The sequence below is a fragment of the Pan troglodytes genome, chromosome 16, assembly GCF_028858775.2.
Source record: "Pan troglodytes isolate AG18354 chromosome 16, NHGRI_mPanTro3-v2.0_pri, whole genome shotgun sequence".
NCBI lineage: Eukaryota > Metazoa > Chordata > Mammalia > Primates > Hominidae > Pan > Pan troglodytes.
Genome location: NC_072414.2, coordinates 26,055,235 through 26,075,124, shown reverse-complemented (window position 1 = coordinate 26,075,124; position 19,890 = coordinate 26,055,235). Strand labels below are relative to the sequence as shown.

The following is a 19,890-nucleotide window of genomic DNA, read 5'->3' as shown; positions in this document are numbered from 1 at the left end:
ATAAATTTAAATGATACTACAACACTTGTCAAAAACTGAGTTTTTGTGATTCTCCTGCCATTCAGTTGGTAATGACTAGCCTATATGTTTACATTTTTCTTTTATCCATGTTATAAATTAAGTCCTAGTTTATAGGTCAGCTAAAAATAATTTTATAAATTATTGGGTTTTAAAAGAAAAATGGTAGCTAGTGAAAAGTATAAATGGGTCTTAAATTTGTTCAGATCATTTGTTTACTATGGTCAACTGCAGTATTCCTTTTTGTGGGCTAGTAAAAGGAGTTACTTTTGCATGATTTTTAACTATGTCTACCAGAACGATTTAATAAAAAAATAGTTTCATACCCTGTTTCGGTGTGCTTTTTAACAAATCAGATTATTGCCTTTCAGGTTTCTCAGGACCATGAAACAATGGCCCAAGTTTTGTTCAGCAGGAATATGAGATTGAATGTAGCTTTAACTTTCTGGAGAAAGAGAAGTATAAGTGAACTTGTAGCTTATTTGTTGAGGTAAGTGTGACCTTTTATCCTCTTTGTTCAATCACTTTTTTTCTGAGACAAGTTCTTGCTTTGTCATCCAAGTTGGAGTACAGTGGCACAATCGTGGCTCACTGCAGCCTCAACCTGCTGAGTTCAAGCAGCCCTCCCACCTCAGCCTCCTGAGTAGCTGAGAGTACAGGTGCACATCACCACACCTGGCTAATTTTTTAAAAAATTTTTTGGAAGACATGAGGTCTTATGTTTCCCGGGCTGGTCTCGAACTCCTGAGCTCAGGTGAACCTTCTTCATTATTCTAAACTGCCTATATGTAGCTTCAGTAGAGACAGTATGGCTTAAATTACATTCATCACCCATCTAAGAGTAACCAAAATACAGAAAACAATGTTTTATCAGATTGAACAAAGCTGTTACCTTTCCTGACTGTCATTCTTACCTATAAAACTAAGAGATAACGATATGGAAAAACTAACCTTCTAAAAATCCCTTTTGAGGCCAGGTGTGGCAGTTCTTGCCTATAATCCCAGCATTTGGGAAGGTTGAGGTGAGAGAGTCCCTTGAGCCCAGGAGTGAGAGACTGAGCAACATAGCAAGACTCCATCTCTACAAAAAATAAAAATAATAAGCCAGGCACAGTGGTACGTGCTTGTGGTCCAAGATACTTGGGAGGATCACTTGAACCCAGGAGTTGGAGGTTGCAGTAAGCTATGATTATGCAACTACATTCCAGCCTGGGCAACAGAATGAGACCCGTTTCTTAAAAAAAAAATTACTAAAAATAAAAAGTAAACATCCCTTTTGAGTGGGAATTTGAAGCATTACTTTCCTCATTGTATTCAAGTCTCTCAGATGTTACCTTAGGGAAGCCTTCTTTGACCAACTTATTTTAAAATACCTATTTCTCCACTCCCTATCTCACTTTCCTGTTTTATTTTTCTCCATAGCACTTACATCAACCTGCTCTATATGTCTTATGTCTTGTTATTTGTTTATTGCCTGTCTCTGTCCCACCCCCCAACCCCCACACTTGCTCACACACTGGAATACAAGCCCTGTGTCTTTGTTCATTGCTGTATCCATAGACATGACTCATTGTAGATACTGACATTGTTAAATGAATGAATTTCTCAAAAGCGGTGTGAATAATCATAATATGAAAGTAAATAAGGAAATCAGCTCTCTAAGGCAATGCTATTCTTTTTATACTCTCAGGATAGAAGATCTTGGCGTTGTGGTAGATTGCCTTCCTGTGCTCACCAATTGGTAAAAACAATATTTTTCAGAAAAAAGATTAAAGGAGGTCAAATTATGGCCCATCCATATTTTTATAACTTGGTATTTATTTTAGTTTACAGGAAGAAAAACAATATATCTCACTTGGCTGCTGTGTTGACTTGTTGCCTCTAGTAAAGTCACTACTTAAAAGCAAATTTGAAGAGTAAGTGCTAATCTGAATCTTGATTCATTTTTCTTTTTCAGCATCCTTGATTTTGTGCTTTGTGAGTACATAGTAGATTGGGCTCCATGAGACATGCAAGGTTTCTGTTTTCAAGAAGCTAATAGTACAATTAGGAAAAGAATATGAAATGACTAAAGGACAATTATAAAAGCATCTCTGAACAAATTACATGAAATATACTTTTGTGTAATAGATCATGAAGGTAACAAATTTTTAAAAGGGAAGAGACCAATGTGTGTGTGTGTTTTTTGGGAGGGAAAGTATCATCTCTTATAAGAAGGGTTCTTAGATGAAAACACTTGAATTTTGTAACAAAATGTCATTTCAGATATGTTATAGTTGGTTTAAACTGGCTTCAAGCAGTCATTAAAAGGTGGTGGTCAGAACTATCATCCAAAACAGAAATTATAAATGATGGGTGAGTATACCTTTAACGATAAACTCATGCTGAAATTTTCTTCAGGAAAGCAGCTTGATTAAACTAGGTAATAATTTTATCCCATTATCATCAGTGTATGGTATTTATTCTTTTTATATTCAGAGAGATACTAACTTAAGATACTGTTCATTTGTGAAAACCACACCTGGAAATTGAATTCCAGAGCCTACTAACCTCCTGTATCTCTTCTTCTGGCACAACCCTACCCTTCATTTTAGAAGAAAAACACAATAGTGGTTTAATTCTCATATTCATTATATGAGTAAGGGAGGAAAAAGAGATGCCCACAGTGTAATAAGGAATGGAGGCACCCTGCAGGGTCCTTTAGCCTAGACATTAACCTGAGAGTCCGGTGTTGATGTTTACAGTTCTAAAAACTGTATTATTACTGCCTTGATGTGAAAATTCGTGGGTATTCTACCAGAGTATAGCCAGATTATCATGAAACCACAGAAAAATATCTCCCAACAGTTTCCTTAAAGTCCATAATTTTGGGCCATGCACGGTGGCTGATGCCTGTCTGTAATCCCAGCACTTTGGGAGGCCAAGAAGGGCAAATCACTTGAGCTCACAAGTTTGAGACAGCCTGGGCAACATGATGACATCCCGTCTCTACAAAAAATACAAAAATTAGCCAGGCATGGTAGTGTGCGCCTGTAGTCCCAGCTACTCAGGCTGAGGCAGGAGGATCGCTTGAGCCCAGGAGGTGGAGGTTGCAGTAAGCCGAGATGGCACCACTGCACTCCAGCCTGGGCAATAGAGCCAGCCCTTGTCTCAAAAAAAAAAAAAAAAAAAAAAGCCACAATTTATTTTGTAGGCTCTCAAAATTTTCTACTTCACACCAAGGAATGTCCAAATGTTCCAAACGCCTGGTCATTTTCTTACCTGCTTTGACAACTAAATAACCTTTAATTTTCTTTTTTTTTTTAATTGAAATCAAGTAAGAAATTTTATTAATTTTGGAATTGACAAAACATCTTTTGTTGTTTCCAAGAATTAATTAAATAGGAGGCATTTGGCGGTATTATGTGGATAAACCTTTAATTTTCATGACTGACATGTATTATTCTAAAAGTTATTTGACTTTTTTAAAATTTCTCTCCACGTTCCCAAATGTTTTATTTCAAATAGCATCATTTTCTCCTGAAAAATACCTGAAAAATTTTAGAACCGTTTTTATTATGCATATTTATGATGAAAGTTTGTATCTTAATATATTTGCTTTCTCATTTTTCTTCCTTTTTTTTCTTTTAGAAATATTCAAATTTTAAAACAACAATTAAGTGGATTATGGGAACAGGAAAACCATCTTACTTTGGTTCCAGGATATACTGGTAATATAGCTAAGGTAATCTATATTTAAGCTTATAAATTAAACATTAAAAATTAGAAATAATATTTTACATTTATAAATTAATTTTCAAGTCTCTAGGCAAAATAATATGGTACTGTTCTAATGTCTAAAGTCAATTTCATATTTTCAAATGCTTCAGGTCCTCTGCGTGTAACTGTGACCTTGGCAGCAAGCACAGGAATTGGCCATTGAACATGTTTCATGTACAGCCCCTGAAATGCTATGCTAGAGGATATTTACAGAGGGTTTTAATCAGAGAAAAGTATTTGAAAAAATTTTGAGAATCCAATAAGGACAGCATCAGAAAACAAGACGAGGAACTCAGGAAACAAGGGATAAGAAACATAATTAAATGGTTTTGGAGATTAAGTTTTACTTTTGCTAATGTTATGCTTTTTAAGAAGGTAAACTATTTAAATCACAGTGAATTTGACTTTGGTCTTTATTGATTTGTCTCGTAAAGGAAAAAGTAAAAATTGCTAGTTTGAATTTTAATATTTAAACTCCAGAAAACATTGGTAGTTAGGCCGGGCACAGTGGCTTACGCCTGTAATCCTAGCACTTAGGGAGGCCAAGGCAAGCAGATCACCTGAGGTCAGGAGTTCGAGACCAGCCTGGTTGGTGAAACCCCGTTTCTACTAAAAATACAAAAAATTACCTGGGTGTGATGGCGCGTGCCTGTAATCCCAGCTACTCGGGAGGCTGAGGCAGGAGAATCACTTGAACCTGAGAGGCGGAGGTTGTGGTGAGCTGAGATCGTGCCATTGCACTCCAGTTTGGGCAACAGAGTGAAACTCCGTCTCAAAAAAAAAAAGAAAGAAAAAACATTGGTAGTTAAAAATTAATTGAAGAAAAAATTGTCATTAAGAAATACTTTTACTTTATTACCAGGCATACTGCTATCATAAATGGGCTTTAGCCAGGAATATAAAAAGCATTCTTTGGTTTTAAAAATATATATATATATATATTTCTAAATAAGAGGATTTATGTCATGGACTTAGTTATAACATTTTTCTCGGAGACAAAACAACTTCTTAGAATTCAGGGGGAAAAAAATACAATGCTAAGGGAAACAGAGGCTTGGGCAAACCTAGGTAGCCTTGAGGGTTAATCTGGCTTCTACTCCAAGATCATAAGTTCAGATCTCACAGGAGACAGAAGCTTTCAGGGAATTAATGTAGCTGAGGGAAGAAAAGCAAATGGGAGTGATACCAACAGTGACCAACCAGAAGCTTATCTCCTGTCAAAGTGACAGCCACAGAGTAGCTCTGGCCATTGCTATGGAAGACCATGGCCTCTCTCCCAAAAAAAAAAATTTCTCAGATACCTTCAAAAAAAAGAAGCAAAATGATATATCAACCAAGTTTGTTACCACTGTGTGGGATTTTACTCTATAGAATTCTTTTTTTTTTTTTTTTTTTTTTGAGATGGAGTCTCGCTCTGTCGCCCAGGCTGGAGTGTGGTGGCGCAATCTCGGCTCACTACAAGCTCCACCTCCCAGGTTCACGCCATTCTCCTGCCTCAGCCTCCCGAGTAGCTGGGACTACAGGCGACCACCACCGTGCCTGGCAATTTTTTTTTTTTTTGTATTTTTAGTAGAGACAGGGTTTCACCATGTTAGCCAGGCTGGTCTTGATCTCTTGACCTCATGATCCACCTGCCTTGGCCTCCCAAAGTGCTGGGATTACAGGTGTGAGCCACCGCGCCTGGCCTATAGAATTCTTAATGATGAAAATCTTATGAACAAATCAATCTCCTAGGAAGTTTTTGTTGTTGTTTTAGGTTTTTAGAGCATACATGACGTATTACCTTGCTCTAAAGGGTTGTTGCATTCTGTATAGAAGAACTAAAAAATGATTGTTCCTTATGACTGAAATTTGCTTTCAATCAGAATTTTTGTTTTTGTTTTTGTTTTGAGACTGAATCTCGCTCTGTCGTCCAGGCTGGAGTGCAGTGGCGCAAGCTCGGCTCACTGCAACCTCTGCCTCCTGGGTTCAAGTGATTCTCCTGCCTCAGCCTCCCGAGTAGCTGGAATTACACACACATGCCTGGCTAATTTTTGTATTTTTAGTGGAGACGGGTTTTCACCACGTTGGCCAGGCTGGTTTCGAACTCCTGACCTCAAGTGACCCACCCACCTCCCCCTCCCAAAGTAATGGGATTACAGGCGGGAGCCACCACACCCGGCCACAATCAGTTTTTTAGAAAGGGAAAAGCTTTATTGTGAATATGACTTTAAGGTACCATTTATTATTGGGGACAATATTGAGTGATTAAAAGTTCAATGCGAAGTTCCTTATGATGAGACTTTCTTACAAAATTAAACCATCAATTAATTTGTAATTTTTTGAGTATAGAAATTGAAAGAAGAGGGCCGGGCAAGGTGGCTCATGCCTGTAATCCCAGTACTTTGGGAGGCCAAGGTGGGCAGATCACGAGCTCAGGAGATCGAGACCATCCCGGCCAACATGGTGAAACCCCATCTCTACTAAAATACAAAAAATTAGCCGGGCATGGTGGTGCACACCTGTAGTCCCAGCTACTTGGGAGGCTGAGGCTGGAGAATCACTTGAACCCTGGAGGTGGAGGTTGCAGAGAGCCAAGATCACACCACTGCACTTCAGCCTGGTGACAGAGCAAGACTCTGTCTCAAAAAAAAGAGAAAGAAATTGAAAGAGGCTATTGTCAAGCTGGGCTCAAGTGAATATAGCACTGATAGTAAACAGCACTGATAGAATTTCTGTGAATGTTAGCTATGAAAGCAGAGTTGTTTGAGCATAGGAACCAACACATTCATTTAGCACTTAGCAAATATATATTGAGCACATACTATGTGCCAGGCCCTGTGCTGAACAAATGCAGATAAAAGCACTGAACAAGGCACGTCTTTTACCCTCAAAAGGTCACAAAAGGAAACTAAGGCAAATTAAGCAACAACAACAAAAAATGGATTGTTTATGTTTGTATTTACTGTACTGTCTAATGAAATGTTTTTGTTTTATCTTCTAAGGATGTAGATGCTTATTTATTACAGTTACATTGAGAGATTTCATCTACTAAAGAGCATTTGGTTTTTCAAAACATCCCTGAACTGTATAATTTACAAAAAAAAAAGTCTCGTCTGAGAACTGTGAACTGTGGAAGAAATCAAAACTATTTTTTCTTTTAAAAAGCCACATAATGAAACCACTAATGAAATCCCAGCAATCTGCTTCACATTGAAGTGGAAAAATATCCAAAAGGAGCAGCTTCAATTTCATTGAGGTGAAAGTGCACTATGAAGATTGTTCACCTTTGCTGCATTTGGGAGTTATATGGTTATTTGGTAACATTAAGAACTACTGGATTTTAATGCAATCCTGCATAAAAATATAATTTATACTATGTGAAAAAATAAGACAGGACTTACCACTAGGAACCACCAAGACCAATCATCATTAACTTTTTTAAGATTGTGTTTTATTAAAAAAAAAAAACACTTAAATGTGTGCAGCTATTTTCTTATGTTGAAAAGACTGAAAGTTTAAAACATGAAAAAAATCAATATTAAACATTTTTTGTTCACACTGAGATACTGTGTATGTAAAATGCCTTAATTATTAATAAGCCAATGTGTTATGATACCAATATCTGTTTTAAACTAAAACCATGCTTCTGGCATGATAAAATCATGGAATTAAATCAGGGGTTTACATTCTTGTAGAATGTTCTTGAAACACTCTCTGCACCATTTTTAAAACTTGAGAATAGTTTTAGTATCTCTGATATTTTTTGCCAGAATCATCATGTCATGTATGAATGTGTTATCCCTATCTAAGGAAAAAGGTGAATATGTTTTTGTATGAATGTTTAACTGGAAATGTCCATGGACTTGGCTAATTTATATTTACTTTTTATTGTACATAGATTTCTAATATTTTTCATTCCTGTATCATTTAAACTTCCTTCATTTGAGTAAATTCACTAAATATTTCTATTTTTTGCTTTTTTAAATTCTGATTTTATATGAATTCTAATTCTTTTTCACTACATATGTTTTAAAGAGTTACATACAGTGATTTAGAATGGTTTACAGTTAATGCTGATCTTGTATTTTAAATTCCAACACTTTGTGTCACTACCTCCTCTAATGGTTAGTATGATATACTAGCAGACGGTATGAGGTCTTTTTTTAAAATACCACTTTTAGTGTCAGTGAACCAAATTCTGGAATGTCTTAACAGCTCTAAATCTTACTTGTCTTGAAAATGATTGGGGTTTAATACCACTGCTGGTGGTTCACACATCATCCCCTCCTTAATATGCCTGACAGGCATCTGAGCAAAGGCTTTTAGTAATTGAATTTCTCTGCAGTCGTCCTTCAAGCACTTGAATGTAAACCTTTAGCATTTATTCGTTTAATGACTACTGATACGAATCTCAAGCAGATTTCTTGCTCTTAAAAGTTATGTTTCACTGAGTTCTGGTTTTGTGTAGCTATATTTTATATAGCTAGATATTCCTCACAGTGAACATGAATTGTAATAATTGGTTATTTCCTTAAGTCTTTGGATTATAATAATTTCAGATTATTGCACTTCTGTGATTTGAGAGGTGAGTTATTTAAGAGGCCAGTTTTCAGGACATGGGAATTTGAATTGTAAACCTGTTATCTCTGTGAAACTTTTAACGTGATAAAATATAACCTTTCTTTGTGCTTATTCCTGTAGTTATCACTGTCTTATGTAGCAGTTTGAACCAGTTAACTTGGTTGGAGTATGGTGCTAAAGAGGCCGTGGACAGGAGTTTGATGCTTTTGTAGGTTCATTAACTTTACATACACACAAAATGTTTTTATAGCTGTCGATTGCACCTTCCGTCAGGTATCCATCTCAGAAATTCAGGAAGATGGTATGTATAGCTTAGCATAAACCTTTCGCCTCAAATGGAAAGATTACTCAATGGGTATATGTGATACTGTAGACTTTTAATCTAACATTTAAAATAATAGATTCAAAATAAGATATCTAAAATACTGTGTAATGTTTAGTTTCAAAGTATTAAGTAATATTACATCAGATATTTTTCACATTTTTCTCTGGGTCAGATCATTGACTAAACAGTATCTTCAAAAATCAAACTTCAATAAATCAGACTTCAGAAAAATTAAGTACAAATGACATATAGTAAGAACAGGTATTATCTTGGTAACATTTATACCTAAATTTAGGTTTTTTGAAGGCATGTAGATAATACTTTATCTTACATACTCAGAGCTATATAAGTCAGCAGAGTTTTTAGCTGACAAAGATTATTGAGTAGCATATACTCCTAATTTCTGTTCTTGGCCTTTGCAGTTTCCTTAGTACCTACCTCTCTCAGTTATTGAATTGATTAGTATTAAGTGATTTTTAAGATTCTTGGATAAATGATATTAGATAAATAAGTATTTTTTAACACTTCTGTTGCTATTAAGTCCTTTCATGCTACAGCATTTTAATTAGAAAGTGTTGATCTCCAGGAAGAGCCAAAGAGAGTGTTTACAAAGTTTTGGCTGTTGTATTGACCTAGATTAGGACAATTACTGTCTGTCATTGCTGATTTGTTGCTGTGCTGCTAAGGAGTATACAGAACTGACGGACTACCCCAAGGTCTCTATGCCTTCTTAGTCCTTCTATCTTAGGTTTTCTATACTTGACTTTGCTAACTTTGCAAGTGTAGGGGCAGGTAGTTTATTGAGGTGATAGAGGGTTATCAGATAATTTGCTTCTACTTGGGACAAAGTGGATGAGTTTTGTAATGAGTGATCGTGATGAGAATAATGGTTAAAAGTTAGGAAGTAAGTATCATTAGATGGTTTTTAAAATTAATATTTGGCAGTGATTTCAAAGGCAATTGGCACTATTTACATGAATCTTGAGATGTGAGAATTGGGATGTAAGTATCTCTGTCCATTTGGGGGAATCACAAATACCAACATTGAACTCTAAGGGCTACTGAGGAATTAAATCCTAATGCCTCTAAATTTACTCGGTACACATCATGTCCTAACCTTAACCATGGTTGTGTGGGTTCAAAGCTAGGTTTCTGACCTTTGAAACAGTAGTTTTCTCAAACTTAGAACATTTCTATATTTTGCCAAGTTGTTCACACAATTAATATTAATGGATAACTAATTGGAGTAATGATTATTAGCTACTGAATGCTGATAATAGAAGTCATATTTAAATGCTTACTTAGTTACTTAAGTTAGTCAAGGACTCTGAAAAAATAAGGTTTAAGTTAACAGTGTCATCAGTCATTCCCAGTTATCTTCTTATTTAAGAACAAGATGGTAATGCAGTTGCCTTTGTTTATTTAAATAGAAAAAATTAAATCAGGATAAAATGACCCAACTACAGTGATGTATTTGGACACACTACTTCTTATCTTTCAATATAGACTTTTATTTCTGGATTACCATAGATGGAAATAGTATTACTGGACATATGTTGGTAGGTATTTACTTCTGTGTTTTTCTTTTTCCTTTAATTTCGAATACTTCTAGCTACAAAAATTGTCATAAAACTTTGCAACACACTATACCTCCCCCCTTTTTTATTCTATAACAGAATTATAGAATAAAAATTCAGGCCAGGCGCAGTGGCTCACGCCTGTAATCCCAGCATTTTGGGAGGCCGAGGCAGGTGAATCACCTGAGGTTGGGAGTTCAAGACCAGCCTGACCAACATGGAGAAACCTTGTCTCTACTAAAAATACAAAATTAGCCAGGCGTAGTGGCACATGCCTGTAATCCCAGCTACTCGGGAGGCTGAGGCAGGTGAATCGCTTGAACCCAGGAGGCAGAGGTTGCAGTGAGCTGAGATAGCGCCATTGCACTCCAGCCTGGGCAACAAGAGCAAAATTCCTACTCAAAAAAAAGAATTATCCCTCCCTGAACACCGTATGCTTCTAATTTTTCATCTACTTGATTGATTCAGTAATAGCACCAACTATAACAAAGTAAGTACTGCGTATCATATATCCAGTATACTCAGTCCATTTTTCAATGCTATATTTAAGACATGTAGATACTGTAATTTTCTCTGGGCCAAATCATTGACTTAATAGTACCTCCTAAAATCAAACTTCAATAAAATCTCAGTACAACTATAAAAAATATGTATACCATAGTATTTTATAGACTGTAATTGGTCATAAAACACAAAAAGACATAGCTGCTGTGTACTGGTAATTTCATGAAAGGGGCCAAGGCGCGGTGGCTCACGCCTGTAATCCCAGCACTTTGGGAGGCTGAGGCGGGCGGATCATGAGGTCAAGAGATCAAGACCATCCTGCCCAACGTGGTGAAACCCCATCTCTACTAAATACAAAAATTAGCAGGGTGTGGTAGCGCGTGCCTGTAGTCCCAGCTACTTCAGAGGCTGAGGCAGGAGAATCGCCTGAACCCAAAAGGTGGAGGTTGCATTGAGCTGAGATCACGCCACTGCACTCCAGCCTGGTGATGGGGGCGAGACTCTGTCTCAAAAAAAAAAAAAAAAAAAAAATTCATGAAAGGGCAGCCTCATAGCTTACAATACATTTTTCATAGCAAGGCTTGTTACAATTTATTTTATATACAGAATTATTACTCTCTGCACTAAGAAGTTTTCAGATGGGAGATGCCTGGAGTCCAGATAAGGATTCACTCCCCAGATACACTTGAATTAGTGTTGATTATTAAGCTTTACAGTATATTCTGTATTTTCATTTAGATTTAAACCAGGATTTGTTTAAAAAGTGTCCTGGACCTGGCCAGGACAGTTGTGACACTGGATTTACACCAAAGGTACAAAGAGTTAATGCAAAGCATTTTCTAGGGTAAGAAAGAGTTGTCATGGGAGTCCTGGAATACACTGAATCACCAGAATTACTTGCTTCCAGAATTATTCTATTGCATTTATCCACAAAACCTGCAATGTGGAGCCTGGATTTGAAGTGGACCTCATCTTCCAGGAGTCAAGAGTAGAGTTAGCTGTCGGGTGCAGTGGCTCACGCCTGTAATCCCGGCACTTTGGGAGGCTGATGTGGGCAGATCTCGAGGTCGGGAGATTGAGACCATCCTGGCTAAGATGTTGAAACCCTGTCTCTACTAAAAATACAGATTAGCCGGGCATGATGGCACGTGCCTGTAGTCCCAGCTACCCGGGAAGCTGAGGCAGGAGGCTGAGGTTGCAGTGAGCCGAGACTGCAGTCCAGCCTGGACGACAGAGCGAGACTCCGTTTCAAAAAAAAAAAAAAAAATTATTATCTACATTAATCGTAAAGTTATTGGTGATTTTAGTCTGGCATAGTTTCCTTTTTTTTTTTTTTTTTTTTTTTTTTTTTTCCTTTTTTTGAGGTGGAGCCTGGCTCTGTCGCGCAGGCTGGAGTGCGGTGGCGCAATCTCGGCTCACTGCAAGCTTCACCTCCCGGGTTCACGCCATTCTCCTGCCTCAGCCGCCAGAGTAGCTGGGACTACAGGCGCCCGCCACCACGCCCGGGTAATTTTTTTGTATTTTTTTAGTAGAGACGGGGTTTCACCGTGTTAGCCAGGATGGCCTCGATCTGACCTCGTGATCCGCCCCCCTTGGCCTCCTAAAGTGCTGGGATTACAGGCGTGAGCCCCCGCACCTGGCTAGTTTCCTTTTTTTTTTTTTTAACTTATTAAGTTAATAAGCAGCAAAGCAAATCAACAGAAAGTTATTAATACTCTTTCTAATTTTTTTAATTAAAATATTTTGTGATTGTTTATGTGTGGTTTTGTCATTAGGAGCTTTTTAAAGTGATGATAAAATTAGTTTTTTAAAGATAACTGCACATAAGTTTAGCAATTAGGCCGGGCGGGGCAGCTCACACCTGTAGTCCCGGCACTTTGGGAGGCTGAGGCAGACGGATCACTTGAGGTCAAGAGTTCGAGAGCAGCCTGGCCAACATGGTGAAACCCCAACTCTACTAAAAATACAAAAATTAGCCGGGCGTGGTGGCGGCACCTGTAGTCCCAGCTACTCCAGAGGCTGAGGCAGGAGAATCGCTTGAACCAGGGAGGTGGAGGTTTCAGTGAGCCAAGATTGTGCCACCACGCTCCAGTATGTGCGACGGAGTAAGACCCTATCTCAAAAAAAAAAAAAAAAAAAAAAAAAAGTATAGCAATGAAAAAAATCTAAAATGTTAGGCATTTAAGAATATCCAATAGTATTGATTTAGGGCCATGTTATTATTGGCATAGTCTGATAATCAGCCATTTCTGCTGTGTCAGGCTCCATTTTGTAGTTAATGAGTATGACTACATTCTACAAATCTCCAAGATACGAAATAGCAAAAGATAGCTTTGAAAGTTTCTGAAGACTTCTATGTAGAAATTATACTTTGACAAACTATTTAAACTACAGTTTTCCTTAAATTTCATCAATTATTTAAATATTGACAAGTTTAGAATTAATAAAAGCTGCAGTAATTATAATGATTGGCATGTGCTTGGTGTAGTCTTAAAGGGAGTAGCTAATGTTTTAGAATAGTATTACGTCACGTATCTTAAGATTTGCTTAGACACATGATAGACTTTTATAATTTGAAATAAGTGAATACAGTATGACTTTCTTTTTCTGTATCTTTATTAGGTAGTGGGACCTAACAGTTTTTTGAAAATATAAGTTGATATGGAAGGACTCATAAGTTTTGTGTTTAAATGACATGAAACTTAGGCTTCTTTAGAAATGTTAATGCAACTGTTGAGTAGTGTGATATTTGAGAAACTGCATTATATCTTTGAAATCAAATACTTTAAAATATATTTATAAAATATACACAGCTTCCATGAGCTCCTTGTAGCAGCTGGCACATCCACATTTGTCGTAACACATGTGGCATGAATTTCAAGTCTGTTACTTTTTGTGTGTGTGCGTGGAGACAGAGTCTTGCTCTGTCGCCCAGGCTGGAGTGCAATGGCACGATCTCGGCTCGCTGCAACCTCTGCTTCCCGGGTTCAAGCGATTCTCCTGCCTCAGCCTCCTGAGTAGCTAGGACTATAGGCATGCGCCACCACTCCCAGCTACTTTTTGTATTTTTAGTAGAGATGGGTTTCAGAATGTTAGCCAGGCTGGCCTCAAACTCCTGACCTCAGGCAGTCCACCCACCTTGGCCTCCAAAGTGCTGGGATTACAGGTGTGAGCCACCACGCCTGGCCTGTTATTTTGTCTGTTAATTAGTCTTTTGTTTCATCTTTTAAGAAAAAAGCAACAGCTGACTATATAGTGGGAAAAGCTTCCTCCAGTACATTCCAGTAATGTTTATTAGCAGTTATCTAAGTAAGTTGTAACACAGCCATTATAAGCCAAGTGTTAAAGATACCAAAGAAACATATTTGGGTCAACATTCAACAAGTAGGTTGTAAGTAACAACTGCAACTTAATTGTATATTAAAGTTGTATATAAAGAACAGAGCCTCAAGGGGCACGGGAAAAAAAAAGAACCTCAAAATTGAAGTTCAATCTCTGGAATTTTTTTCTTCAAGTTAGACTAATATATATCTCTTTTCTTGTTAGTCATTCTGATTATACAGCTCTCTCAAGTCTTATTTCAGGTTTCCCAAAACTTTTATTGGAAAATTAATAGTTTTATGTCCCAACTAATGTTAATAGGTATGATTAAGAGTATGTCTAAATTTCTCTATTTATTGCATGTCCTTGTTTCTAGATGATAAACACAGGCATTGAGCTGCCAGGTACTTGGTGTGTAATATGTCAACTGGTTGAGGTAGTGAGGCTCTCCATAATAAACAGATTACTTGCTATATGCTCGTTAGTGTTAAGTGCAAAGGTAAGGTACAGTCCCTACCCTCAAAAAGTTGTTCCGAAATACTAAATGTATTGTGTTTCTAAAAGCATACTATTTTGGAAAAGACTTTGAAAGCTTTAGTTCTAACTTATACTTTTAGGAAGATCCAGATCTAAGCAATTTCAAACTCAAATGTAAAATATAGTATTGCGTGTTGTAAAACCCATTTTTTCTTTATATGTAGTATGTTACTTTTTTCTCCATGACTGGCTACAGAAGGAAGCTATTTGCACTGCTGTCTATAGGACCCTCAGAACTTTATCATCAAAACTCAAGTAATAATTAGGCTTAATAGAGAGTTTTGTATACCATGGCCATCCCTGTTTATTTCTCAGTTAGATATATGATATTCATACTTATATATTAGTTCATTATCCATACTGTGATGTCTTTTGAGGACGTAGCATCCAGTGGACTAAGGTACAACATTCAAGGGCATTTTGTCTTAGGTTCTTTCTTCCTTCCCTACACATTTTGACTTGTAGAATGGGTAGCTGCTGGGAAGTTTTCCCTACAAGAACTTGACGTGGAAAAATTCTGATTACATCATTTCCAAATCATCTTTTTTCTTGGCTATAAATTTCAAAAATTGTTAAACATCTTAATGTTCTTTGACATCACACCATTATTATTTTCACTGAAATGATGACTATCTTGTTTAGCCATTAATACCTTTGAAGCCAGAGATGTCCCACTGGAGAAACTAATATAATTCAAATTTAAACATTTGCTAAAAAAAGAAAAAAAAGTATTTCTACTTCTTTTTGATAATTTGCTTTTTTTTTCTTCTACATGCTGTGTACATCCTTGTTCCTATTTAATTTAGATTCTAAGTCCGCTAGACTATACACCCTTCAGTGCTTGTGTCCTGAGTCATACTGAGTAAATAGCTGCTTGGTAAATTCTAAGTATTGGTTTTTAATTTTTTTCTTCCTGAATTGTTGCAGCAACATTCTATCTAAATTACTACTTTTGGCTCTTCAGGAAAAAGTGACATTTTAATTATAAATGATATACAAAATCAAAACTATAGACAGAGCTCCTTTGGGCCTGTGAAGGCATCACCTTTTGTTTGGGGGGGTTTTGTGTTTGTTTTTTTTGTTTGTTTGTTTTAATAAAGACAGGGTCTTCCTATATTTCCCAGGCTGGTCTTGAACTCCTGGCCTCAAGATACCCTCCCACGTCAGCCCACCAAAGTGTTGAGACTACAGACATGAGCCACTGCACCCAACCACCATCATCTTGTATAGAAAGAACTTTTTATGTAAATTATGTAAAATCATAGCCTTTAAATATACCCATTCCTCACCTCCACTTCTCTGTGTTATAAAATACTATTACCTGGTGAAATTGACATTGTACAGTGGTTATGCAGTGACTGGATTGTATTCCTAATGCACAAGATGAAACCATGTGTGAAAAGCACTCCCTTTTTTGTGGGTGTGTGGTTAGCCTAGAAGAAATACATTCCCTGAACTGTCTCCAGTGAAATTACTGAACTTTTAACTCCAAAGTTGCGTATGTCCTGGATATTTATTTGAGTTTTTCCTTTTAAGGAATCAGAAGGAAGCTGTTCCTTAGCACATGCAGAGTCATAAATACTGTAACACAGGGGAAAAGATACTGGTATAGGATTAGGGGACTCTGAGTTTTAAACACTTAACATTGAGGCTCAGATTATCAGGTGAAGTAGGTTTTATGTACTTGGATTATGAGAAATGAGTCTGACTTCAGCTCAACATCCCAAAATAATAATAGGCTCTGCTCCACGATAATAAAGTCCTCAATATACTGTACAACTTCTGCTTTGACACCACAGTGCAAAATTATCTTAAAACTATGCCAAATTGGGAGACATTTAGATTTTATGTCATCTGAAGCCTTTTTTATATTCCTGAAGGCTGGCCTAGAAGCCGAGCTAAATCCTTAATCCTTAACAAACTTAAGCTCCTTCACTATAGCCTGACCTGCCCCTTTTTGTATACTTAAGATATTAAAGATCTCAGTAAACATACAACAGCTAGTTAATTATAAGTTTTGAATTTCTGTATTTATAGAAACATTACAACACTTTATTTGGAACAGCATTCAATGAATGCATTGCCTTCTAAAGGGGTTTGCTGAATCACTTGATCTAGTTTGTGATCCATTCAACACTTTCATAGAACTTAAACATTATGTGTGTGAAGCATCAGCACAGCTGTAATTGTGTCCCATAAGCACATTTTTTACTCCTACATTCAAATCTTGATTCCTACTCATGAGCTCTTTCAGCATTTTATACCTGTTTACTCAAAACAACTTGCCTAAGTCAGAGCTTTACAATAATCAGGTGATTTTTTTGTCCTCACCCTTATTTTTCTCCCAAGAGTTAGTGTTTGATTGCAGCTTTACATCAATAAACATTTTAATGATTACTTGACTTCTTGATATTGTACATATATGTGTTTTTTCTGCAATCAAAGATAATGCTAAAGAACACAAACATTTCACCCTTTCTAGAAAGAAGCCCTTGCTGTAATTGAGGAGAAAAAGTTTTTCTGGAGATTTATAATAATAGCTAACACTTAACGAATACTGCCAGGTCGTGATCTGAGCACTCGTATTCACTCCTTTTGTCCTCACAACAACCATATGGTAGGTATTATAGGTGTCCTTAAGAAATGAAAGTTCAGAGAATTTAACTGGTTTGCCCAAGTCTATATAGTTAATAACTGTTAAAGCAGACAGCCTAACTCCAGAGTTTATGCTCTTAACCATTCAGTTATGTTCTAGGAGAAAATAAAGAAGGGTGGAGGTGGAGCAGTCTTAGCAATATTTGTTTTTTGTTTGTTTGTTTGAGATGGAGTTTCACTCTTGTTGCCCAGGCTGGAGTGCAATGGCACGATCTCGGCTCACCGCAACCTCCGCCTCCCGGGTTCAAGCGTTACAGGCATTCGCCACCACGCCTGGCTAATTTTGTATTTTTAGTAGAGACGGGGTTTCTCCATGTTGGTCAGACTGGTCTTGAACTCCCAACCTCAGGTGATCCGCAATGCCTCAGCCTCCCAAAGTACTGGGATTACAGGCGTGAGCCACCATGCCTGGCCACAATATTTGACCTTTGTTTTTTTATTTGTTTTTGAAATGGAGTCTCACTCTGTCACCCAGGCTGGAGAGCAGTGGCACAATGTCGGCTTCTGGGTTCAAGCGATTCTCCTACCTCAGCCTCCCAAGTAGCGCCCACCCCCGTGCCCAGCTAATTTTTGTATTTTTAATAGAGACAGGGTTTCATCATGTTGGCCAGGCTGATCCCAAACTCCTGACCGCACGTGATCCACCCGCCTCGGCCTGCCCAAGTGCTGGGATACAGGTGTGAGCCATAGCTCCCGGCCAGTATTTGACCTTTGAATATGTCACTTCACTAAGTAGGCATTACTGTCACCCTTGACATATGTAAATTTTATATTTCTTCAAATAATGTTTTATTCTCTCAGGATATGTGTCTAATATTTGTTTCTTTTGTATGATATATGTTAAACCTTATATGAATGTTTTCATCTGTTTCTACCACATCTCAGATGTTCTTGATAGGAATAATTTCTCTATAGTATTTAAAATACATCTTAACGTGTTCATTCCTGTTTTATTAATACTTTTAACTGTGTATCTTGGCTACTAAAGCACCATACCAATTCATTCCTATGGTGTGCCTTTTGAACTGTAAGTGGAGCAGGAAAAAGTTTCATTTAAAATGTATTTTGCTAAATTTAACAAGAAATCAAAGGTGTTTCCTGCTTATATTTTTTCTTACTGCAGAGGTTTTAGTATATACCAAACTCCTGTGCATCAAAATGGCAAAAATCTAATCTGAGGCTTATAATAATCTTTTGATACCCTAATAAAGGTAAGCAAAACCATTTAAGAAAATTGATGTTAAAATAACCCAAATAAGCCTGTGTCTTAAGGTAGACAAAAGAAACAATATATTGCTTTTGTATTTAAAGTAGTTTATTTTTACTAGAGTTTACTAATTTGTCATATTGTACATCCTTTGTATATGTGGAAGGTATTCATTATTCTAATGTAACCATAAAGCAGAAAATCTGTAAAAGAGTAATATGGAAAGCTCTTTCCTCATTATGTTTGTAAATAGGGGACCCTAAAGTAAGAATAACAAAATGAAAATAAGACTCCTAATCTGAAGGTAAATTAAGAAATGATACTGTCTTCCTTCCTAACCTTAATTTCTTAAATTTGAAGGCTTATACTTTTCTCCCTGCCCCACCACCACCACCAATAGTATTATTAAAATGAACAGGAGGTTAATTTCCTGGGAAACATATTGCCAAGGATACATGTTTCATGAGTGGGGTCTAGAATTTCACAAAAGGCTATCTCCTTTGATCATGGGAAGCTTCAGGATGAAGAATCAGTTAACAACGTTTCCATTTTCCAGCTCATCTTCCAAAAGTGAGCCTAGAGACTGTACTTTGAAGTTACATTTCAAGACTCATTTTCTTACCCTCTCCTCTTTTATTTGGATGCTATTTGGAGTTGTCCTCTGCCCTTAAGCAGTTTCCAACTTCAGTGTAATGTATTAGGCTCAGGAGTGGAGGGGAATGTAGGACTTTCTGAGCTCCCAGAGGAAGAAATAAACAGACTGTGGAAAAAGAGACTAGAAAGAAAAGATTCACAGAGGTATCCCAAGTTAAATGAAGATGAGTATGAGCTAGCTAGTTGGGGGAAAGGTAGCCCCAATAAAGTAACCAGTGTGTCTGAAGGCTTACAAAAGTTACATTGGAAGGTGACAGGAGTATACATTGGGCCAGTTAGTAAACGTTTTGTGAGCTTTGATTATATTATTCCGAGTTCTTATATTTGAATCAATATTTGATTATTCGAAACAAGTAAATTGCGTGAAAGTCTTGTCTTTCAGACAACTCATTCTGGCAGTAGTGTAGAAAAGGAATTGCAGGGGATTCAATGGAAGCAGAAAGCTCTGTTAGAAGTCTATGAGGATAAGTCCTGGCCAGTAGGTGTGAGGCCCTGAACTAAAGCAGAGGCAGTGGAATAGATAGGAAAGAGGTTAAGGTGGACATTGTGGAGTAAGTAAATGATTGGGTGTTCCAGTTATCTATCTATCTATGCCCTAAAACATTGGCATATACGCAAGATTGCAGAAGACAAGGACAACATAGAAAAATTTATTGTATTTCTGTACAGAAGCAATGAGCAGGCTGAAAATGAAATTAAGGAAGTGATTCCATTTATAGTAACACCAGAAAGAAATAGGAATAAATTGAACAAAAGCAGTGCAAAACTTA

The 19,890-nt window shown here is 37.1% G+C and overlaps 1 protein-coding gene across 28 annotated transcripts in view; it reads left to right on the top strand.

The window, feature by feature from the left end:
• The window catches only part of KATNBL1 (katanin regulatory subunit B1 like 1), a 69,724-nt gene extending 61,273 nt beyond the window's left edge, over positions 1–8,451 (top strand). For 6 of the 28 annotated variants that reach the window (XM_001165269.4, XM_054667324.2, XM_063794672.1 and 3 more), the window contains 6 exons: positions 390–508; positions 1,709–1,759; positions 1,845–1,934; positions 2,284–2,373; positions 3,649–3,742; positions 6,762–8,451. In XM_001165269.4, the coding sequence (XP_001165269.1) occupies positions 390–508; positions 1,709–1,759; positions 1,845–1,934; positions 2,284–2,373; positions 3,649–3,742; positions 6,762–6,794 (477 nt within the window). In that variant the 3' untranslated portion in view covers positions 6,795–8,451. Of the gene's footprint in view, positions 1–389; positions 509–1,708; positions 1,760–1,844; positions 1,935–2,283; positions 2,518–3,648; positions 3,743–3,887; positions 4,153–6,108 lie in introns of those variants that run through there. The other 22 variants (XM_009428730.4, XM_009428731.5, XM_016927901.4 and 19 more) reach the window with 10 other exon arrangements.
• The last annotated feature ends 11,439 nt before the right edge of the window (positions 8,452–19,890 follow it).